The sequence below is a fragment of the Puma concolor genome, chromosome D1, assembly GCF_028749965.1.
Source record: "Puma concolor isolate L17-30 chromosome D1, mPumCon1.1.hap2, whole genome shotgun sequence".
Classification (NCBI taxonomy): domain Eukaryota; kingdom Metazoa; phylum Chordata; class Mammalia; order Carnivora; family Felidae; genus Puma; species Puma concolor.
Window position 1 is genome coordinate 66,945,639 of NC_141676.1, and position 25,056 is coordinate 66,970,694.

Sequence of the window (25,056 nt, forward strand, 5' to 3'; positions counted from 1 at the left end):
GCACACAACTCTAAATAAAAGCCTTTTCCCGGGGATTCGACTCAAGAAAGCTGGCCTAGGTGTTTTTGTTTGTGGATGTTGGAAGCAGCGTGGAGACCACTTCCCCAGGTTCCGGGTAAATTCGGCGTCTCACTCCCTGTGTCAGTTCCAGGAGAGACAATCTGCCCCGCAGCTGGACCCGCCCAGGCTCTCGGGAGCACCTGAGTCGCCAGCGGCGAGGTGGGGTGTGGCGGGCCGAAAGCCTTCGCTCCCCTCAGCCCCCACCCCCTGGCCGCGGCCGCCAGGGCAGGCGGGAGGGAGGATGATTGACGGAACCGCTCAGTGGCTAGGGGATTGCGGAGGGAGGGACGAGGGGAGGGAACGGCTGAGCTTTCTCCTTAAACTGGTTGGGTTGGGCCTCGGGAACAGGCTCCCCCAAGCCTATTGGCCTCCCTGAATGGGTTGTTATGGTAACAAATGACCGAACAGTCCCTTATGAATCAGCCAATGAGAGGGGCCGTCTTTTTCACCGCACCTCTGAACAGTAGGTGTTGCGAAAGCCCGGGTAGGGCCGGGAGAAGAAGGCGGTGCCAGGACGCCCTGCGGAAGGGCCGAAGGCGGGGCTTGTGACGTTACTGGATGAACCAATCACCCCTGGTTTTCTCAACGGCCCCGCCCTTTTACCGCACATTTCCCCTCCCCTTGCTCATTTCGCACGACGCAGCGGTTGGGAACACAGACATTTTCGGAGCTGGAGCCGCCACTGCCGCCGCCATTTTGTGTCTGTGGAGAAAGAAGCTTCTGTGGCGGCTGGAAGTGGACGGAGATCACCCTTGAGACGGCGGCGTTTCATACCCGAGGTTCCCCCTGTGTCGTCCCCTAACCCCCCTCCGCGGTCAGCATGTGGTGAAGCCGGAGCCGCGAGAGACCCGGGGAGAGGAAGAGGAGTCGGAAGGGAGGCGGGGTATCGAGAGCGGCTTCAGCTTCAGCTGCGGCGGACCTCGGAGGGGGGCCGCGGCGCAATGTCAGAGCAGACGCCGGCCGAGGCCGGTACTGCGGGGGCCCGGGAGGACGCCTGTCGGGATTATCAATCATCACTCGAAGACCTGACCTTCAATAGCAAACCGCACATCAATATGCTGACCATTCTAGCCGAGGAGAACCTGCCCTTCGCCAAGGAGATCGTCTCTCTCATCGAGGCCCAAACCGCCAAGGTTTTTATACACCCCGCAGCCTCCTATTCTTCTAATACTCCCTGATTTTAGTGTCAGCCTCATCCCAGGTCTCGCTTCCATCCAAAGGGGGACAGTGTTCCTCCTCTCCAACCCTCCACCTCCAACTCAGGCTCGGTCTCTGGCCCAGGCTTCGAGCGTGGGCCTCTCTTGGGGGGGAGGGAGTGGGGAGGATAAAGGGTGGAGTCCCACTTCCGCTTACCAACTCCCTATTTAGGCCACCGCATTGTATATCCCGACACACACGTTTTGAATAGAGCCCTTTGGGGAGGGGGGTACTTAAAAGGCAGTTTGTGGTGTGGGGAAGTAAGAGTTAAAACCATTTTAACCCCCGGGAAGGTGGGGAGTGGTGGTTCTCCCATTCCCTGCCCCCACCCCCACCCCCTTACCCTTTTGGGTAATTGTGCTCTGTGGGTTGGAAGGAGGTGAAGGGGGACCTGGGAGCGAGCTGTTGGTGGGTGGGAGTAGGGAATTGGCCCCGAGTGGAGCAGCCGCCTGTTAGGAGCCCAACATGGCGCCTGAAAAGCACATGATGCGAAAGGGAAGAGAGGAGAATCCATTCCCTGCCAGCCAGGCAGCTGCTCACACCCGTCAGCCCCGTTTTGGGGTGGGGGCGGCCAGATCGAACTTTTATTCTCCTATCGGAGGGTCTAATTTGCCCCAAAATACGGGAAATTGGGGGTTCGGGCGGGGTTCGGGTGGGGGGAGGAGATCTTATCCAACCTGTAGGTGGAGAACTGGCCCAGTGGGTAACAAGTACTTGCAGTTTTTTTTTGAAAAGTTCAGTCCCTCCTCCTCTTCCTTTTCTCTTTTTTTCCTCCCTTCCCTGATAGTGAAGACGTGCTTTTCTTCACCCCTTGACAGAAGTGGTCCTCTGCCACCCTATATTTCCCTGTAGTCCTCCTCTTCTGTGGATTCATGTGGGAGCGATGTCATTTAAGTTACTGTTAAACTTAGTTATCATAATGAGTTTTAATAGCTTCCCAGTATTACGTTTTAAGTTATTTTTCAAGCTTGTACTATGGTTCAGTTTTTTCTAGTTGTTAGTGATTGAAATTAACAGGATGAGCCTCCTTTTAGCAGAGTGAACCCCTTTTAAAAGGCCACTTTAACAACAACCACCAATATATTGTTTAGAGGCGGTTTCTGTCTAGTGTACAACTGAGTGGTCTGACTCTTAATAAATGGTTTTGAAATGTGTGACTGGTATTATAAAATTTGTGAATAAAACATATAAAATATGTATTTGTCTTTTTTATTTACCTTTGTAAGGTGTAGAATCTGTTTCCAAGACTTATTTTTATCTACGTGGTTGTGTGTTTTAAACAAAAGTCTTTAAGTGACTTGGGTTCATTCTTTAGGTTCCATCCACTCTTTTGGGTAAATCTGTTCACAAGATACACGGTTTCAGGTGGTCCTTTCATACCTTAATTTAAAGAGGACAAAAAAGTAAAGATGTTTTGTTTTGTTTTTAAGGGCCCAACAAGTTTGTCATGCTCAGTCTGACAGCTAAAATACAAGTCTTCATTCACCTTTTCCTGTGAATGTCTGTGAAACAGCTATTGTTCTTTTTTTAAAGTATGAGACTTAAAAAGGAAGCATTCCTCATACTCAACATCCTTTTTATTGATATCACAAACATGTTGGACGTGAAAACTTAGTTTTTGCCTTGTTGAAGGCTTACCTTGACATTGAATGCCTTTTTTAAAAAACAAAACACTTGTGTTTCTTTCTTTCTTTCTTTTTTTTTTTTTAAATAACATTGATTTTTAAAATCTAATTACCTAGTAGTTTGGGGATTACTAATATTCCACAGAGTCTAATATTTAGCAGTTCAGGTTGTCACTCAACAGTTTCCTTGCTGGTTTTTAATGGATCCAGAAGACCTTCGAGAAGTGAAAACTAAATGCTGACGATAGTGACCACATTAAAATTTGTATTTGTGTATGGCGACACAGAGTGGTGAAAATAGATGGACTATTTGCTGATAAAAGCTGAAATTTTTTTGGCACACGTTTCCTGGTTATTTTTGGAAAGCCAGGTTGAGGAAAAGATGTAAAAGTCACTGGGGAAATAATCAGGGTTGGGGTTGAGGGTGAGGGGAGGGATTTTCTGTCATTTGGTAGCAAACTGGCTTGGTTTTGTGTTTCTGGAGGTGAATGTTTGTGTCCTTATTCTCTAGCGTCTCGGCATTACTAAAGGATTCACACCTAATTTGACTCTTCCCATGAGGCAGTAGTAGTGAAAAAATATTACATACAGGATTCACTTGTACAATAAAAAAATTAGCCTACTGAACAGATTTTGGTTTTAAAGAGAGCCTGTCTTCATAAGTACAACAATGACTAAAATGGTATAAAACATGACATGGTAAGATAAAGACACAGCAATAAAGCATTGGACATGTTGGTACTTACTAGTATACCCACATGCAGTGGCCTTGTGAACCCTTTTATTAGGACCCTAAAAGAAATTTTTCATACAAAGTTATTCAAAGGTTTCCTTGGCCAACTTTGGTTGTAAAGGTGTTATCAGAAGCAAGAGCACTTCCACACACTTGTATGGGCAATTGGTTTTGTGAAATATGATGGCGTTGTGTACTGCAGAACTGTGAGCCTACCCTAGCTACAGATAGCTATGGGTAAGTGTTGTTCAGGGTTAAGATTCCGATACACATGGGATGGGTAAATGGGGATAATTTTTTTTTTATTTTGTCTTTAAATCATGGGTGCTCCTGTGGAGTCGGAGTTAACACTTTTTATGGTGTGTCTTAATGCTCCTCAAGTCTGTGAACCTGCTGATGCTTTCTGGAAACTTGCTGTACATTCTAAAAGCCAGTGGTGGGTTAGGCATTGCAGTTGAACTGGGGGCAACATTTCTTTGCTTTGGAAAGGGCCACCTGTATCAGCATCACCACACTGGCTTTGCACAAATTTAGAAACACTGGTTTGTGCATGTCAGAGGAAAAATATTTCGACGGAGAGTCCATGCTGTGAAGAAAATCTTCAGGACAAATCCTGGTTTCCAGAGTCAAGTTCAACCTGATTTACATGACTCAGCAGCTGCTCCATCCAGTTTTTCTTGTATCAGTAACAACTTGCACCTTCCTGCATGTCCTTGTGCAAGTTTCAGAGTGTTTTTTGCCATTAACTTCATATGTGAAGTGTACTTAATTTCTTTGTTCATTGGATTATAGAAAAGTAATCCTAATGATTTTACAGGTAACAAAAGTGTCATAGAGTCTAACATATAAAATATGCCTATGAAAATTAGGGCTTCTGCCAGAAGTCTGGAAACTTTACTTCGTTGAATCTAGGCACACTATTCTAAGTTAATGGGAGTCACAAAGCTTACACTCGGGTTACAGAAAATACCCTTTCCCCTTTTTGCTCACTTAAAACACAGGTCTTTATACCGTATGAACCTGAAATTACATCGAGTGTTAAATGAATGTGCTAAAGATTACGGTTTGTCTTTCTGGTATTTCTGAGCTAATTTTATATGCTCAACTAAAGATCATTGTAAGAGATGACACCTTGATTGAACATTTAAGTTTCATAAAGGTTAATATTAATTCGAAAGTATTTAGCGTCAACAAGAATAGAAATCTGTATTGTATGTTTGAAAACTCACTTTTAAAAGATTCTTTGGTGACAATTCATTATACTAAACTTCTCAGTTTCTTTTTATCACTTCAGGCTCCTTCCTCAGAGAAGCTTCCTGTTATGTACCTTATGGATTCTATCGTGAAAAACGTTGGAAGAGAGTATCTCACTGCCTTTACTAAAAATCTAGTTGCAACATTTATTTGTGTGTTTGAAAAGGTATATATGCATTTAGAAACATTTGAATTTTTAAAAAATGTGTTCCTGATTAAATAAATACTTGTGTTTGTGTTGGGTTTTCTTGGGTGGTGAAATGTTTTATTCTCTTGGATATTTATCAAGTACCATGCTAAAGTTAGTGTTTTATGTTAGATCTTTAAAGCAGATTCTAGGGCTTTTCCATTATCCATTCAAGAATAGATGGGGTTTGCTTTTAGAATTTGTTTTGTTTTTAATTGAGTTCATTTGAATGAAGGTCTGTTCCATCACTAGAATATGGGCAAAAATATCTGAAGCTATCAAGAATACTTCAAATTTCATTGTTGCAGTTTTTGGTGTTAGGATGTTGACTATTCCTATCTGGAAAAGCATAATCTTCCTGTGTGTCCCAGCCTGTGATTGGTGCCTGAAACTTTTGTGATCCACCCCCCCTCCCCCGCCCCCGGAAATGTTTCCTGTTACTTTGTTCAAGTGTGTTTTCTGTGAATGTAATAGGTATGTGTGAATGGTGGACCAGTTAATTGCTTTAAGTTATTTTGGAAATACTTTTAATCCCCTCTTAGTGTTTAGAAGAAAGGCTTGTTAGTTTCTATACCCAGAGATTGCAACTTCTTCCTTCCATAACATTGTATCTGGTAGTTTGTTTAATACAGTATTAGGCTGAGGAAGACAAGGGATTTGCTGGAGTAATCCATTCTCTTCCTGTCAGACTTGATCTTTCACACTTAGCAAAAGGACATTTATAAGTAGTTTTAAATCTTGTTACCTAACATAAAAAAAATGGTAGTTCTTATCTTTTATTAGCTGAACCTGTTGTGTTTGGAGAAATCTTACAGTTGTCAGACTTGGAGAATTGGAATTATATTGAAAGAAATATCAGATTTTACTTGTTTGTTAGAACAGATTTTACTTGTTTGTTACTTGTTTGTTTTACTCAAGTAGTTGCTACTTGAGTAATTTTTTTCTTCTCAGTTCTTAGAAAAAAATACTGCTAGTAAGTATATGCAGAAGAAATTTGGAAAGCTGGGTTTCAAATTGTATTAAGGGGCTTGTTGATGAATAGTGTATTGTAGACCTTGGCTAAATACTGCTTACCTGAAGCTGTAGTCTAAGAAGCCAACTTTGCATTACAGGAGTTGGGGAGCTAAACCAGCTTCTTGGTTTCAGTTTCATTATGTTCAAATTTAGTTGGGTGTTTGGTAGAATATTACTGAATCTAACAGGGCTTTGACCCTGCAGCTGATGAAAATGACTATAATAAATATAACTCTAAAGACTTGAATATAGGCCAGGCTTTATTATCCTAAAGTTAAAATTCTAATTCAGTTTTCCCAAGTACTAGGTGTCTCTGCTAACTAGTTTCTGAATATCATTGTTATTGTTATTCCTGTCATAGTTAGGTAACACTGAAGCTCAACAGTGGATAAGATACCTGTGAATTTCAATTTTTATGGTGCCTTCCATACCACAAATAACTTGTTTATAGGTGCCAACCATATTATATTGCAGAAGATTGGTTAGGGAGACAGATTTGTCTTACAGGTTCAACTAATTTCTAGTTGTTTTAGACTTCTGTCCAGAGTAAGAGTAACATAAGGAATACTATATCAAGCCCTAAAATTTGGAAACATTTTGTACTGTTAAAAATAGAATTGCTTAGTTGTTTGCTTTCATAAAGGCCAGGGGACAATGACTTTAATTTTTCTGAATTTTTTTGAAGGAGAAGTTTCTTATTAAACTTTACATTTTCAAACCAAATATACCTTTAATAAGTTATTACTGTTGTACATATTTATGAATGAGTAGTATGTTTGCTGTATTGAGAACAGAGATTTATATAGCTTTAATTCTTAATAATTAAAACATTCTATAGTAACTTAACAAGCCATAGAATTGTTCTGTTGTTCTAGGTGGATGAAAATACTAGAAAAAGTTTATTTAAATTACGTTCCACATGGGATGAAATATTCCCTTTGAAGAAACTTTATGCCCTGGATGTCAGAGTCAATTCGTTAGATCCTGCTTGGCCTATTAAACCTCTGCCCCCCAATGTGAATACATCTAGCATCCATGTGAATCCTAAATTTTTAAATAAATCGGTAAGTTTTAATATGAATGGTATATAATACTTTATCAGATTTCGATTTACCTAAAATTTCTTGTTTGAAATCTCAAGAATACCCCGTGCTAAATTAGTTTCATTACAAAAAAACTTTTTTTTCACTCAGGTTCACAGTGCATTTAAAGTACATTCTTCTTGTTGAGGTGTTACATAATATCCTTATTTCGGTTTTTAAATTTTTGGAAGATTTTTTGTGTGCTTTAAACATGACAAGCCATTTATGATTATGGATAATATTTATTAAGAGGTCAGCTGATAATTTTTAGTTCCTCCTTAGCTTCCTTTTTAGCCGTGAAATATATATTTTTAACACATTATTTTCTCTTATAGCCCGAAGAGCCTTCAACACCTGGCACAGTGGTCAGTTCCCCTAGCATCTCCACTCCTCCAATTGTTCCTGATATACAGAAGAATCTTACTCAAGAACAACTAATAAGGCAGCAGTTACTGGCAAAACAAAAACAGTTGTTAGAACTTCAGCAGAAAAAGCTGGAGCTTGAGCTAGAGCAAGCTAAGGCACAACTGGTAAGTAGAGGAGATTTGGCATTTTAAATATTTTAAACCTGTCTTCAGATAGAGAAGTAATTATTTTGTATTTGAATTGTATTAGCATGTTATTTTTATTAGTGAGTGTATTCTTTTTCCACATTTATTTTGTAAATTATGGTACCTTTATTACACCAAATTTTTATTTCCTTATTGTAAAACTCACTTGAGTATAAACTATACACTAGTTTCTTTCAAGTACTTTTTTCTGTTAAATTGCTATCTTTTAAGATAACACCTTAGTTTAATTAACATTATATCAAGTGAACTTAAGACCTGTCCCAAGATGGTTAGGTGTGTTGTTGTGAATGTTTTTGCGTAGTCTTTAATGTTTTATGAGCTTAGGTTTCAGGAGTAGAAATCCAGTTCCTAAAGCCTATGAAAGAAAAGCCATCACAAAATTAAGGAGGCCAGGAAGATTACCTACTTCCATGCATGAATGACCTTTTACTAAGTTATTTTACTTAGCACTTGAATTTGAGAGTGAGGAAGTGCAGGAAGGCAAGATTTTATCAAGTTCATTATCAGTGACATTAGGAGGAACTAAATTTTATGACCTAAAATTTAGCTGGAATGACTCTGATTCTTGTGCACCTAGGGTGCAGTGATTTATTTGGTAATTTCTTAGTAGCAGTCTGGCTCAGAATCCTGCATAATTAGGAAGAGGGAGGATGTTTTTTTCATTCTCTTAAAGATTACATTACAAAAACCCCAAAGTAAAGGACTAGTAAGAAATAACAAGCCCCATAAGTACATGAACTTTCTCTCTTCATTTTAATCTCCACTTAAACACTAGAAGTATACAATGTAACTGTAGTATTGAATGGATTTATTGAAAAAACATTACATTCTTTATGTTTTGTTTTCCTGACAGATAATCTGCATGTTTTATGTATTAACATAAACGTTTATTTTGTATTTCAGGCAGTTTCTCTTAGCGTTCAGCAGGAGACATCCAACTTAGGTCCTGGATCTGCACCATCCAAATTACATGTTCCACAAATTCCCCCTTTGGCTGTTAAACCTCCCCATCAAGTTCCTGTGCAACCAGAGAAAAGCCGTCCAGGTCCATCCTTACAAATTCAGGATTTGAAAGGAACTAATCGGGATCCCCGTCTTAATAGGATGAGTCAACATTCTTCGCATGGAAAAGATCAGAGTCACAGGAAAGAATTCCTAATGAACACATTGAACCAATCTGATATTAAGACAAGTAAAACTGTACCCTCTGAAAAACTAAACTCATCCAAGCAAGAGAAAAGCAAATCAGGTGAAAAAATAACCAAGAAAGAACTTGACCAATTAGATTCTAAATCTAAATCTAAATCTAAATCACCATCACCTTTGAAAAACAAATTATCCCACACAAAAGACTTGAAAAATCAAGAATCCGAAAGTACAAGGGTGTCGGATATGAGCAAGAGAGATCCTAGGCTAAAAAAACATCTTCAGGATAAGACTGATAGCAAAGATGATGATATAAAAGACAAGAGAAAAACTGCAGAAAAAAAGGACAAAGATGAGCACATGAAATCATCTGAACACCGACTCGTTGGAAGTCGAAATAAAATCATCAATGGCATCGTACAAAAGCAGGATACAATAACGGAAGAATCAGAAAAACAAGGGACAAAACCAGGGAGATCAAGTACTAGAAAGCGGTCAAGATCGCGATCACCCAAGTCTCGATCACCAATTATACATTCTCCAAAGAGAAGAGATAGGCGGTCACCCAAACGAAGGCAGAGGAGTATGTCTCCAAGTTCCACACCCAAAGCTGGAAAGATTCGCCAATCAGGAGTTAAGCAATCACATATGGAAGAGTTTACGCTACCTTCCAGGGAAGAGCGAAATGCTAAAAGGAGTAATAAACAAGATATTCGAGATCCGAGGCGAATAAAAAAGACTGAAGAGGAACGACCACAAGAAGCTGCGAATCAGCATTCTACAAAATCCGGCACTGAACCAAAGGAGAATATAGAAAATTGGCAAAGTTCCAAGTCTACCAAAAGATGGAAATCTGGTTGGGAAGAAAATAAAAGGTAGGATGTTAACGTTTTTAATTAAGTAAAATAATGTATGTTTTAAAGACAGTCTTAATTTTAAAATTGGGTAATATTTATTGGATGCTGTAATTAGTGCTTTATTTTCCCTTTTATTTTTCAGTAAGTGGGTGAAATACCATTAGTATTCCTATTTTACAGATAAGGAAACAAGTTTAGAAAGGTTAACTAGTCTACCTAAAGCTGCACGTCTAGGACATGCAAGAAGTAGAATTCATGTCTGATTTTCCTGACTTCAGACCTTGTACTCTTAATCATTTAGTTAACTTTTGTAGTTACATGTATTCATTTTAACCAGATCCTTTGGAATATGGTCCTGAGTAATTGAAAAAATTTTCATGAAGTAACATGTTTTTGTGGTTTCAGCTTACAACAGGGTGATGAACATAGTAAATCTCCTCATCTAAGGCATAGGGAGAGCTGGTCAAGCACTAAAGGAATCTTGTCACCTCGAACCCCAAAGCAGCAGCATCGATTAAGTGTAGATGCCAATCTTCAGATTCCTAAAGAGTTAACTCTTGCAAGCAAAAGAGAATTACTTCAAAAGGTAGTTACTATGACCACATGTAGTCATTATTCTCTTTTGTCTAAGTTTTTTTGTAAGTGCTTTTTATACTTAAAATATTTGATTTCCTTTTATCACCCCTACACAGACGAGTGAACGTTTAGCATCTGGTGAAATTACACAGGATGAGTTCCTTGTTGTTGTGCATCAAATTCGACAGCTATTTCAGTATCAAGAAGGTAAACATAGATGCAATGTACGGGATAGTCCTACAGAAGAAAATAAAGGTGGATTAAAAAAGAAACCTCTCTTATCTGATGCTGAATTAACCTACTATGAACATAAAGCAAAACTGAAAAGGACACAGGTTCAGCATTCATTTCCAAGACTTGATCTCTTAGATCCTGATATTTTTGACTACCCTTTGACCGATGCCTTGTTGTCTGGAATAGAATGTGAGCCATCCAAAAGTAAACATGCAAGTAGGAATAGTGGAGCACAGTTTGACAGAAAAGAACAATTTAGTGAAAGAGCAAGACGTCTTTCTCCTATATCTGGGAGTCGTACTTATGCTGAGAATCTTTCACCCCATGAGGGCCGGAGAAGACATGACGAGCAAGTCTCTGCTAAAGGTAGAAAAAGTTAAATCAGATTATGCCTATTGAATCAGCAGTGAAGGGAAAATGAACAAGCTAAGTGGGGATGGATTTCTGTGACTGTTCAGACTACCTTTTGTTTATTTTGTTTCATTTTTTCCCCTCAAAGGGAAGGGAAGGGAGCTAATACTTAAGGCCACCCTATGTGTTAGGTACTTAGGTTCTTTATATATGTAATCTGATTTAATCCTCACAATAACCCAATTAAATATATTTTATCCCATTTTACAGATAGGAAGCAAGACCAGAGAGGTTAAATAACTTGCTCTCAAAGTCAAATAATTAGTTGACAAAATGGGGATTTTTTTTTTTTTTTTAAACCCAGGTGTGTCTGACTGTAGAGGGCATCCTCTTTCTTGCTGCTTGATATGCTGTCTTTTCCTTCCCCTCTAATAAAGTGAGATAGTTTTGGATATTTTTGGCTAAACATTTACATGAAAATAAAAAGATTTAAGATAATTTAATAAAAATTCAGATTCAGGGAAAATAACATCTTTTTCTTTTTAAAAGGTGTACGAGAAGAGCAGAGGTCACCCTTCAATGATCGTTTTCCACTTAAGCGACCTAGATACGAAGATTCAGATAAACCATTTGTAGATAGCCCAGCATCAAGATTTGCCGGCCTCGATACAAATCAGCGACTTACAGCTTTAGCTGAAGACAGACCATTATTTGATGGACCTAGTAGGCCATCAGTAACAAGAGATGGTCCAACCAAGATGATTTTTGAAGGACCTAATAAATTAAGCCCTAGAATTGATGGACCTCCTACACCAGGTTCTCTTCGGTTTGATGGGTCACCAGGACAAATGGGGGGAGGTGGCCCTTTGAGATTTGAAGGACCACAAGGTCAGCTAGGAGGTGGGTGTCCTTTGAGATTTGAAGGTCCTCCAGGACCAGTAGGGACGCCTCTGCGGTTTGAGGGGCCGATTGGGCAGGCAGGAGGAGGTGGTTTTCGGTTTGAAGGTTCACCTGGTCTGAGGTTTGAGGGATCTGCAGGTGGTTTGCGATTTGAGGGACCAGGGGGCCAGCCTGTGGGTGGTCTCAGGTTTGAGGGACATCGGGGTCAACCTGTGGGTGGTCTACGGTTTGAGGGACCTCATGGTCAGCCTGTGGGTGGACTTAGATTTGATAATCCCCGAGGTCAGCCTGTAGGTGGACTTAGATTTGAAGGGGGTCATGGTCCATCAGGGGCTGCAATTAGGTTTGATGGACCTCATGGTCAGCCAGCAGGTGGTATCAGATTTGAGGGCCCTTTGCTACAGCAGGGAGTTGGAATGAGGTTTGAGGGTCCCCATGGTCAGTCAGTAGCTGGTTTGAGGTTTGAAGGACAACATAATCAACTTGGTGGGAACCTTAGGTTTGAGGGTCCACATGGTCAGCCAGGGGTTGGGATCAGGTTTGAAGGACCGTTAGTCCAACAAGGAGGTGGAATGAGGTTTGAGGGTCCTTCTGTACCAGGAGGTGGCCTGAGAATTGAAGGGCCTCTAGGTCAAGGTGGTCCAAGATTTGAAGGTTGTCATGCTTTAAGGTTTGATGGGCAGCCAGGTCAGCCATCACTCTTGCCAAGATTTGATGGATTACATGGGCAGCCAGGTCCTAGATTTGAAAGAACTGGTCAGCCAGGCCCACAGAGATTTGATGGACCACCTGGACAGCAGGTTCAACCAAGATTTGATGGTGTACCTCAAAGATTTGATGGCCCACAACACCAGCAAGCATCAAGGTTTGATATTCCTCTTGGTCTTCAAAGCACACGATTTGACAATCATCCTTCACAAAGGCTTGAATCAGTATCTTTCAATCAGTCTGGTCCATATAATGATCCACCTGGCAATGCTTTTAATGCCCCATCCCAAGGACTACAGTTCCAAAGACATGAACAAATGTTTGATTCACCTCAAGGACCAAATTTTAATGGACCACATGGCCCTGGAAACCAGAGTTTCTCGAATCCCCTTAACAGAGCTTCTGGACACTATTTTGATGAAAAGAATCTCCAGAGTTCCCAATTTGGAAACTTTGGCAATTTACCTGCTCCAATAACAGTAGGAAATATTCAGGCGTCTCAACAGGTAAGTCTGTTGTAGTTACTCTAAAATGATGTTCTTTGCAGATGTGGACCATTTTAATGTTTCTAGGGTTTGAAGATTTTTAGGAGATAATTTATTCTGTAGATTGACAGTTTGTAAGGTACTCCAAAAGTCCACATGCTAGGCAAGTGGGATGAGAGTCTTGAGCCTTAAATTTGCAATTTAAATCCAAAATTGATTTTAGCACTCCCAGGATCTGTAGAAATCTCTCTCTGTCTCTGTCTCTCTCTCTCTCTCTCTCACACACACACACACACACACACAGTGTTTGTTTTTTAATGGACTTTATTGTTTTAGAATAGTTTTAGGTTCACAGCAAAGTTGAGCTGTGAAATACAGAGATTTCCCATATTACCCCTTACACATGCATAGCCTCCCCATTATGTTTTTTCCTTTTTGGTTTCAAAGGTAGTAAAGTATTACACAATTGTGAGTTTGTTTCATAGACTCGTGCTACATTGTAGAACTGTGGAGCCCCTTAAAGTTATAGGGATTTTTAGACTTTTAAGAACTTCCTTAACCTGAGTTAAATAAAATCAAACTGCCCATGCTTTTACAGCCTTTCTTTTTCTTTTCTTCTTACTTTTCACCACCTTTCCAGTGATTCCAGTTGAATACAGTTGTGTGATATTAATGTAAACACAGGAAACTTGTGACATGTCTCCCAAATACATTCAGTGCATCACCTCAACTTGTACAATCATCTGTTGGTATTCTTTTGCTTTTGTTCTGCATATATTTTAAAATGCATATTGAAATAATTATAAAGCAGTGTGCTTACATTGTGTGATTAATGACTACTTTGCTTGCCTGCTGAAATTCTCCTGGGCTAAATTCACTTTTTTGCTAGGCACTGACATTTTCTTACTAGGACAGATTCATTTTATAGTAGTAATGTCTCATGGAAGAAAATGTAAAACAAAAAGATTTTAAAATGTGTTATAAGCATTATTGATAGCAAGCAGTCTGTACAGTAGTTGTTTGTCTTTTACAGTCTACTTTGCAACCCAAAGTATGATGTTCAAGCAGGATGATCAAAAAAGAGTTAAGAGATTGCTGATTAAAGCAGGCTTTTCATATCTGTGGGAAGGAGTCTGGTCAGCAGTTCTGGCCTCAGCTTTGCTGACAGCTAGCCATTATGATTGTGTACAGGTCATATCTCTAGATATCAGTTCTATTTGTAAAATAAAGGAAAGCATCAGCAAGGTAAAGTGATTTGTGTAAGGTCACACAGACTGTTGGCTATCTTATGTTTGCATGGTATCTTAAACTTCTCATATATCTTATAACCCATGAAACAGGTAAGGGAGTATTGTTTCATTTTTGTAGAAAGTCTAGAAATGAAGTGATCCAGTTAAGTTACACTTGTACATTTTTATTGTAGAAACCAGACCTTATGATATCTGTCGGTATTTTTATATGATCAGAATGTTAAAGTTTTAGTTAAAATACAGAAAGGATGTTCTTTTTTAAAACCAAGGTTTCTCTTAAAGGTTCTTACTGGTGTTGCTCAGCCAGTAGCATTTGGCCAAGGACAACAATTTTTACCAGTTCATCCACAAAATCCTGGAGCATTTGTTCAGAATCCTTCAGGTATGTACTTTCTGAACTTAGCGTTTTTTCAAAAACCAAATACTGTTTTGTTGAGTAGCTATTTTTGTCAGTTTTAGGAAATGACAATTTTGAGAGGGGATATGCAGTTTAGAGAAATTTAATCTGGCTAGAAATTTGTGTTCCCTTTTTGAGTTTGTTTCCACTGTTTATGTGTATTCACTTGGATCCTGTTTATAGCTAGACATGGTCAGCCAGGGTTTTGTAGACCATAAAAAAGAAAGAAACCTGTGGAGGGTGGAGTAAAGGGTGATGTTTGTGTTGAGGTAAAATGAAATAAATGACAAACCTCAGAAATCTCAGTTATTTGATATTTTGAGTTTTTGTTTTGTGTATATGTGATGATCCAGCAAACATGAAGTGAATACTAGGGACTTTGCTTTATAAAGTTGATTCATTCATATGTCTTTATGGGCACTCAAATAATAATTGTACACAACATGTTAAAAAAGTAGAAATAGGGTGCCTGGCTGGTTTAGTTGGTAGAGCATGTGACCCTTGATCTTGGGGTTGTGAGTTCAAGCCCTGGGTTGGGTGTAGAGCCTTCTTAAAAAAAAACAAAAAAGTAGAAAAACCTGAGTCCCTAGCCAGGTCCCCTGAGAAGCTCTTTTGTTACTGTGAGATGAGGCATAACAGTATTGTTATGGATACAGTAACTATTGGATGTGAGAGCTTTAAAAGCGATTTTTAGTTTTGGGGTGCCTGGGTGTCTTAGTTAAGCATCTGACTCTTGATTTTGGCTCAGGTCATGAGTTTGAGCACTCCATCAGGCTCCATGCTGCAGAGCCTGCTTGGGATTCTCTACCTCTCCATCTCCCTTTGCCCCTCTCCTGCTTGTTCTCTCGCTCTTTCTTTCTCTCTCTCTCTCTCCTCTCAAAATAAACAGAAAAAAAAAGTGAATTTTAAATTTAATTTGAAAACAATGGGAAGTATATAAATTATGGTATTTTATAAAATAACTGCAAAGCTTTAGTGTATTGAGAACTAGCCCAACCAAATTGTAGTGGTACTTGCTTTATTTTTTTAATCATTAAAATAGGCACTTTCAGAAACATGCTGTAGCGTGGCACTATTTAGTTTACAAATTTAGGGAGTTTTCCAAAACTTCTGAAGTAACTAGGGAAAGCCTAGTCAGTCAAGTTCTAGTTTATGCTTTAGTTCTTAAATTGTGTCATCACAAGTATTTCATGTAATTAATTTGAAAAACACTTGTGTTTTTAGTTCCTAGATTGACAATTAGGATAAATTAATATTTTTTAAATGTTTTTTTGTTGTCACTGTATTGAAAAGGGAAGAAAGAACTGGGATCTAAAGTCAGAAGACCAGTGTTAGAAACTATACTTTACTACTTTATAGGTAGGCAGGGTATAAGCAAATATCCTCTTCGGGATTCAGTTGCTTCCTCTTGACAGACAATAAAGTCAGTATTTGCTTGGGAAGTTTGTTTTTTGAGTCAAATAAGGTAGTATATGCAAAAGTGCTTCGTAACGTGCTGTATTAACGTATTCTTTTTAGAACTCATTTTTTTTTTTGTTGAGTAGAGGATTTGTTATGTTGGGTTGAGTAGCACGAGATAGTGTGCAAAAACTGCAGATTTTCTTTTTGTTTTTACAACCTTGGGGTGCATGTGTATACACACAGGGCATAGCAATGTCACAGAGGAAATCACATCTTTTTCCTGTAGGTTGGAGGAATTGAGTGAGATGTTAAGTATGCCTTACTTCAGGTTCTGCTCACTCCTACTAAAGAGGTGTGAAAAGCATCCAGGGTTCTATATTCAGCTTCTCTTAAGGTTTCTTCTTGAAAATGAAAGTAAAGGGGCGCCTGGGTGGCGCAGTCGGTTAAGTGTCCGACTTCAGCCAGGTCACGATCTCGCACTCCGTGAGTTCGAGCCCCGCGTCGGGGTCTGGGCTGATGGCTCAGAGCCTGGAGCCTGTTTCCGATTCTGTGTCTCCCTCTCTCTCTGCCCCTCCCCCGTTCATGCTCTGTCTCTCTCTATCCCAAAAATAAATAAACGCTGAAAAAAAAAAAAGAAAATGAAAGTAAAAACACCTCCTAGTAGTAAATATTTAAACATATTGATCATTTGCTGTATGCTAGGTATTGTTCTAGGATGACTCTTCTTTACCTATAAAACTGAGGCACAGATATGCAACTTGGTTATGTCACACAACTAGAAAATGGGATTTCCAGTTAGAATCCCAGGAGTCTGTTTCCATAGTTCATGCCCTTGATCACTCAACTCAGCTGCTCACAGACTTGTGAATAGCTGGTTACAACTCTGAAACATAAATAGCTAATCCCAGTGAAATGTAAATGTTAAACTAGGGTGTGAAATGGTGTTGTAATTGACTGTTGAGGTTAATTTATTCATTCATGTATTCAGACATTTCAACAAATATTAATTAGCCCGCAGTGTACAACGGACTGTGCTAAGGGTACAGTATGCAATGGTTAAGAGCAGGGATTATGTATATTGTGGATGCAAACTGAATTTCCTGTCATGAAGAGAAATTTTTAGTAGTTCAGAACTTTTTTCTAGAGGTATAGTGAGATGCATAATAGATAATAGTGACATACAAATACATTAAAATACTATGTTTACAGTTGATTTAAAGAATAGTAATTGGGGCGCCTGGGTGGCTTAGTCGGTTAAGCGTCCGACTTTTGATTCTGGCTCAGGTCATGATACCCTGTCGTGGGTTTATCCCTGCTCAATAAAGTATTTATAAAGTACTTATTATAAAGTTTCATAAAGTATCAGTGTTTTCAGTGTTAACTTTTAATATTTGTCCTAGAATAGATTTTTAAGAGATGAGGACTTGCTGACCTAAATGAAAAGTTCACTTTAGGAGCTTCTGTGATAATTACACTCATCCTGAAGAAGATTTTTTCAAATTTATTTTTATTTTTTTATTTTCTTTAATGTTTATTTTTGAGAGAGAGAGAAAGAGAGCGTGCACACGCGCCGCGTGAGCAAGCATGAGTGGGGGAGGGGCAGGGAGAAAGGGAGACACAGAATCTGAAGCAGGCTCCAGGCTCTGAGCTGTCAGCACAGAGCCTTACATGGGACTCAAACTCACTGACCGGACCTGAGCTGAAGTCAGACGCTTAACCGACTGAGCCACCCATGCATTCCCCAAATTTATTATTGATAGGGCATCTTGAAGAAAACTTTGAAAAATGCATAGTATGATTTACATCTTTGAGTTCTACTTTCATTTTAAGAGTGCTATTTTTTTAAAGGAGCCCTTCCAAAGGCATATCCTGATAATCATCTCAGTCAGGTGGATGTAAATGAATTATTTTCAAAACTGCTAAAAACAGGAATTCTCAAATTGTCCCAGCCTGATTCAGCTACAACACGTGAGTATGGTTTTTCTATACTGCATGTACACAAAACTTCATTAAGTTTTAAAGGTGTATGTATGATTGCTATAATGTTATAAGTTATGATAAAAGTCATTAAAATTTTGCATTTTTAATTTTTTTCTGGAAATGAAATATAATTGGCTTATAATGAAATACTTTAAAAATTTTCTAAGATGGTACTAGTAACTTTATAGTGGACATTGTTTCATTTTACGTTCGTGCAAATGCCATGTGCAGACTTTTTACTAGTTATTTTATATTGATTTAGTTTTTAAAAATAATTTGAATATTGATGAAATAAAATTTCATGAAAATTGACTTTTAAGAAATCAGACTTAATTTCAGTTATCAAAACAAAGAATTGTATTTGTTTCCTTGTTCAGTAAATACAGTGAATAGACAAGATGGGGTTCTCTGTATGTTTATGACACTTTAGTATTCCTCTATAATGAATGCTTAGAGAATGGTATTGAGAAGTTTGTTTTTTTTTTCAATTGAAGAAGTAAATGAAGTTGCTGCTCAGCCTGCCCCTGAAGAGGAGGAAGATCAAAATGAAGATCAAGATGTTCCAGATCTTACCAATTTTACAATTGAAGAACTGAAACAGTATGTAATCTAATTTTCTTTCTAATTTTCCAAGATAAATGGGACAATGACTTTAATTAAACAGTGGATGTTATTATTAGTGCTATTCATTTTACCCCTCTTTCAAGTGTTTATAAAATTTAGGAAGCATGTTTTCTTTTTCTTTAATGTAGTGAAATATACATAACATAAACTTCAAGAAGCCTTTATGTTTTTAAATTTTGTTTTAAAATATGTCTGCTGCACAAGTATTTAGGCCGAGAGACCATCCCCAAATTTCAATTTTTTAATATCTGTATTTGGTATAGGAAATATAAGGAGTTACAATAATAGGTATTAATCATGATGTATTCCTTTTATCTCCATTTCTCTTAATCATTTTTTCTGTATTTGATATTCTTGTGCTTTTGAAGATAGGAAAATGAGGTTTTTATAGTCTAGTATTTAAGAACTTAAAAAAAATCTATTTTCATTTCATAAGTAATGCATATTCATTGTAGGAAGTTAGAAAATTCCTACATGCTCTGTAGAGCATGTGACTCTTGATCTCAGGGTTGTGAGTTTAAGCCCCATGTTGGGCATGGAGCCTACTTAAAAAAAAAAAAAATTAAGGAAAAAAAAAGAAAATTAGAAAATTCAGTTAAATCAAGAAAATAAATTTAACCTACAATTCCAACTTTACTGATAACCACTCTTTTAACATTTGGTGCATATTTTTTCCTAATATTTTATTTGTGTGTATTACTCCTATAAAAAAAGTTAAAGGTGCTTTATGGACTTATTATATCCTTATGAATACTTCATAAAAATATAGACACCTAATGGATTACACCTTTTAAAACTCAATTTTTTTTAACTGTAATTCATGGAATTAAAGCTTTATAATGAAAGTCTTCTAATAAAGGCTTATAATAAAAGATAGTATCCCTTTTTCCTGGCTTTACTCTTTACCCAGAAGCATTAAAAATAATTGTTTTTAAGTTTATTTATTTATTTTGAAAGAGAGAGGGAGTGTGAGTGGGGAGTGGCAGAGAGAGAATCCCAAGCAGGCTCTACCCTGTCAGCGCAGAGCTGGATGCGGGTCTCGCTCTCAACGAACCCTGAGATCATGACCTGAGCCAATATCAAGAGTCAGATGCTTAACTGAACCATCCAGTACCCCCACCCAGATGCTTTTTTTAAACCATTTTTAACTGTTAGTTATGGTTCCTTGCATTTCTCTATTTCTTAAAAGATACATATTTTTCTTTATTTCTTGATTTATCACATTTAGACAATCTTTTGATTTCCTGAAAATGAAGATTTAGCCAGCTCTTTTACTGTCCTACCAACTCTTCCCCATATAGTTATAAAACCATTTTTATTAAATCATTATTTAGTATTAACAGTTCATAACTGCCCTATTTATTCAGTTAGTTGGTCTGTATACCTATTTCTTTCCAAATAGGAAGCTCAGAATTGTAAGAACTGATGGTGACCTCAGTTTACCATGAGTCTAATTTTTCTTTTTAGTTATGTATACTATTATTATTTCTTTTGTACTACTTTCACCATTCTTTAGATGAGGGTGGGGTAGTTGAGTCATTCAGAACTCCAAAGATCTGAAGAGGTGAAATCCATTTGTTCTGCCATACCCATCTGCTATGTCCACCTTGATGTTGACACTAATCTAAGAGCAGGCCAGCTATTGGCTTATTAGTTAGCAGATGATCATTCCATTTTTAGCTAGAAAGGAAATAACTGGGCCAGGCCTATCAATAAGAGGATAGACTCCATGTTCTAAAATTCACCAAAGTTAATTTAAAGAGGGTCAGTGACATATTAGAGAACAATATTGATCTTAGGTATTGTTTCAGCCAGCTTTTGGCCATTTTTCCCAATTATCAGAACTAAAGATGATTTCTTTGTTTTTCAAAATAGACGTTATGATAGCGTTATAAATCGACTGTACACTGGTATTCAGTGTTACTCTTGTGGAATGAGGTTTACAACATCACAGACAGATGTATATGCAGACCACTTGGACTGGCATTATCGGCAAAACAGAACTGAAAAAGATGTTAGCAGAAAAGTCACTCATAGACGTTGGTACTACAGTTTAACAGTAAGTAATCAGTATACCTCTAAACCATCTTTTAACCCTTAAATCTTATCATTCTAAAAAGTGTTATAGTTTAAATAATTGCTGGGAGCTATCTCATCAATTTTCTAAATAGAATTTGATCCCTAGAATATAAAACGTTTTTAAAATAAATTTGAAGAGTATGTATTTGCTTTTTGTTGAGATAAGAGTAGGACGTAAGTTTCTACTAGCTGTAAAATTCCAATTTCCTATGACATTATTTTTTTGGTTAAAAATTTTATGTGAAATTTATCTTGTTTAAATTAGTTGTAACTCTAGAGGTAATGGAAAATGAACATTAAGAACTTAACTGTTCAGTAGTTGCTTTGTATTGTCTCTAAGTTGTGGGGTTCACAGAGAAAGTATAATTTTAAATAATATTAAAGCATATTATAGGTAAATGTACCCTTATCTTTCAATGCTATTATATTGAAGATAAACAGTAAAAGTTTAGAAACAAATGAAAATATTCCTTTTAAATCAACTCCTTTTAAGGACTGGATAGAATTTGAGGAAATAGCTGATTTGGAAGAACGTGCAAAGAGCCAGTTTTTTGAAAAGGTGCATGAAGAAGTTGTGCTCAAAACTCAGGAGGCTGCAAAAGAAAAGGAGTTCCAAAGTGTACCTGCTGGACCAGCTGGAGCAGTTGAGGTAAGAAAAGAATATTAAATTTTCTACCTCTGGTCATCCCTGACTTCCTTATCAGTGACCAACAACAGCAAAATAAATGTTAACTATTTTTGCATGGAAGAATGCAAAATCCTTAGAACTTATTTTGTATTTATATATTGAACTTCCAGATAACACTTAAGTTTTCTTCCACTTAATAAAATGTTTATATGTTTTTACCTAAGTTGATTGAATGTGTTCTGTAAATTTCATTTTTATGATTCTATTTTAGAGTTGTGAAATCTGTCAAGAACAATTTGAACAATACTGGGATGAAGAAGAGGAGGAATGGCATTTAAAAAATGCTATTAGAGTAGATGGAAAGGTAATTTTCAATTCTTTATAAGTGTTAAGATTAGATTTTTTTTGTAGGGGCTAGCTCACCAGTTGGAAAGAAAAATTTTTGTTTTTTGATTCTTATAAAAAAGGTATAGAGTGTTTGAGTTGGAAGTTATTTTAGCAGTCAATTGGTTCTATACTTATTTTATATAAGAAGTTGCAGAATTAGTTAACGATAAACCCAGAGTAGATCTGAATCTAGTCAATCTTCTTTTTACCTAAACCACATCATTTTAATTCTGAATTTATAATTCATCATAAAAAAACTGTTACTATCTTAAAAGTATACCATGTTATCTACTTAAATGTATAAAGCAAGATTACAGAGAAACTGGATGAAATTTTTGTTTTATCCACATATGTGACCAAGTGATTTTTGCCACCTTTCTAAGGTAGCTATTTTTTGGTGTAAATTAAAAAAGACAATCCTATCAGAATAGTCTACTGGAAATGAACACACATGTGAATACCTACTTACTGTTTTTCTTTTTGCTTCAGATTTATCATCCATCATGTTACGAAGATTATCAAAATGTAAGTTCTTTTTGATTACTGTTTTTTGTCATGTACATTAATAAATTCTATTTTCAGTTTTTTTTTTTTTTTTTTGCATCAGAGCAATATTGTTTAACTTTATTGAGCTGTTTTGTGTTTTGATGTAGCATTTAGGTTGTTCACTAAATATTGGTGCTAGATTGATAGGATCTGATTTAGATTTTGAAATTTCTGTATTCCTTGCATTCTATTCACTTGAGTCTTGATGTTTTTTACTAAAACAGTAGGCCCAGAGAAATGTGAGGGAAACTGAAGAGGATGATCATAATGTGAACAGATTTCTCGAGTTATGGGTAGTGTTTACGGCCCTTTTTTTTTTTTTTAAACTTAGCATATTCCAGCATAGGAATAATTTTAAAGTGATCACATGTGAAATCTGAAAGACCTGTCTTGACTTCAGAAGTTCAAATTTTCATATTTGAGAGTAACCATTTCTTAAAACCAAACAATAAACACTGACTGGTTCAAGAGGGAGTTTGAGGGGCACCTGTGTGGCTCAGTCAGTTAAGCGTTAGACTCTTGATTTTGGCTCAGGTAATCTTGCAGTTCATAGGTTTGAGCCCCACTTCAGGCTCTGTGCTGCCAGTGCGGAGTCTGCTTGGGAAATTCTCTCTTCTTCTCTCTGCCCCTCCCCTGCTTATTCTCTCTCAAAACAAATAAACTTAAAAAAAAACTAAAAAAATAAATAAAAATTAAAAAGGCAGTTTGGAAGATACATTTAGGTAATCAAAAGAGAGTAGACATTCTAGGACATTTGATGGTTTGTGAGGTCAGAGTATTTGAAATTACAATAGTCACAATTCCATAGTATATGTAGGGGTTACTATCTCTGTGGGATTAAATATAGAAGTATATCTAATCAACTTCTTTTGGCCTGACAGTGGTTACTGCTTTTCTTAGCTCAGATCACTGCTGAGGATGTATTAAATGCTCAGTATATTTATTTGCCTGCTTTTATAATGTATGGGGAAGCAGGTATTATTTATTTGTTACGTGTATGTTTCTTTGTCCACACAGAGGTCTTATAAATAAAACTAATGTGGTACTTTTGAACTTGAATTAGAACTCACAGGGCTTTTCATTTTGTAGACATCTTCATTTGATTGTACACCATCTCCCAGCAAGACACCAGTTGAAAACCCTTTGAACATTATGTTGAACATTGTCAAAAATGAATTGCAGGAACCCTGTGAAAGTCCCAAAGTTAAGGAAGAACGAATTGATACCCCACCAGCTTGTACAGAGGAAAGCATAGCAACACCCACTGAAATTAAAACAGAAAGTGATACAGTCGAGTCAGTTTAAATAAAATGAGAAAGGTATGTTTTTCTTTTTAAAAAAAAGCTGCTGTTGGATCTAGAAGGTGAAGAATTTTTTATGTATATATAGACATATATCTATATAAATTGTCTAGCTGAGGCAGGGCCTTCAGCTCTCATTTGGTTAATAAATACATTTTAGTATTTGCATTTCCTACTGCCTGCACAGTTTCAGGTGCTTGTTGTGTGAAAGTTCTGTAGATGTGTGCAAATTTAACAAAATGAAATTGTATGTGTAAAAATGTACGATTTTCACTTGTGAAACTGTAAATTATAAATAAAAAATATTTTTGCTATCCATGGAGTGTAATATTTATGCACACCATCAAATAAAGACAGTGTTTCTGTACTTTTTATTGGGTGAAAATGGAATTAAACAGCAACCTCAACATAAAAGATTTTTTTTTCTAGTAGCTTCACATGATTACAGAAGCAAATTCTGGTTAGTTTTATCCTTCAAATGAGGGTTGTGAGAGAGCACTGCAGGACTTTTCTCAAATAGAAAAGCCAGACTTGAAAAATTTTTTAAACTGAAATAGGACTTTGCATATATATCTCTCCAGCTATAGAGAACCATCCAGATGTCCATTTTTGAAAAGTATCTAATGAAGCAACTTTTATTGAACTTGGACACTGATACCATCAAGCGATTAACAAATATATTTAAGTACTAAAGGTGATTTTTTTTTTTTTTAAGTGACATTTTTCAAATTTGTCAAACAATTTAATGCAGATGAACATATTTCTATTTTAAGTTACAGGGGAATCTGTAAGAATGTTCATTTGAAACATGGTTAACCTTTTTCCTTTGTTGGTTTTGACTGAATTAGATGGATACCATGAGATGTTAATATTCATACATGTAATAAATAGAATGATGAAGAAACTTCAAGTTTGTATTTTTTTTATTTCTTCAATGGCTTTAGAATGGCTTCTTTTTCTTACGTCTTTGTTCATCACTCTGTTCTTTAAAACCTGAGCATGGCACCTGCTATATATAAGGCAGGATCTCTGAGATGCAAGATTAATCTTTCCTGTCATCTATTGGAGATGGGCATACAAAACAGTGAAAGTCAGTTTGTTGAGCACTTGCTATGTGGTAGGCATTGGCAAACTTTTTACATATATTTTCTGTGGTATTTACAGATACTACTACATAATAGAGTGTGTCCCCCAGTGTACAGATTGAGTCACTAAAAACAGTTGAACAAGAATGTAGATCTGGCTTTGCTTCATTTTACTGCGATTACTACTTCATTTCTGCAATTAAAAAAATAAGTAGGTACACTAAACTACCTGGAAGTTGGTTAAGGAAGACTTAAAGGTGGTGGTATTTGAGTCTTGGAGGATAACTAGGAGTCCACATATCTGTGGAGAATGAACAGCAAACAAAATCTTGAAAACACGTGCTTTCAAATGTTTTTTATGTGGTTAAAACCAAACAACTTTGAAAATTACGAAGTC

At 37.2% G+C, this 25,056-nt stretch overlaps 1 protein-coding gene across 4 annotated transcripts; it reads left to right on the top strand.

The window, feature by feature from the left end:
• Positions 1 to 674: 674 nt before the first annotated feature.
• Positions 675 to 24,484, top strand: PCF11 (PCF11 cleavage and polyadenylation factor subunit). 4 transcript variants are annotated; one of them, XM_025928324.2, is made up of 16 exons: positions 675 to 1,193; positions 4,910 to 5,035; positions 6,946 to 7,134; positions 7,488 to 7,682; positions 8,628 to 9,745; positions 10,133 to 10,313; positions 10,420 to 10,903; positions 11,438 to 13,002; positions 14,514 to 14,613; positions 17,878 to 17,997; positions 18,507 to 18,609; positions 20,509 to 20,692; positions 21,206 to 21,361; positions 21,612 to 21,704; positions 22,217 to 22,252; positions 23,363 to 24,484. In XM_025928324.2, exons 1-16 carry the CDS (start codon positions 1,002 to 1,004, stop codon positions 23,576 to 23,578), a joined length of 5,058 nt encoding a protein of 1,685 aa, XP_025784109.1. In that variant the 5' UTR covers positions 675 to 1,001; the 3' UTR covers positions 23,579 to 24,484. The 4 variants fall into 4 exon arrangements, with proteins under 4 accessions (XP_025784109.1, XP_025784107.1, XP_025784110.1 ...); XM_025928322.2 differs by having other exon boundaries at positions 18,504 to 18,609; positions 23,363 to 23,888; XM_025928325.2 differs by having other exon boundaries at positions 10,420 to 10,510; positions 18,504 to 18,609; positions 23,363 to 23,888.
• Positions 24,485 to 25,056: the final 572 nt, after the last annotated feature.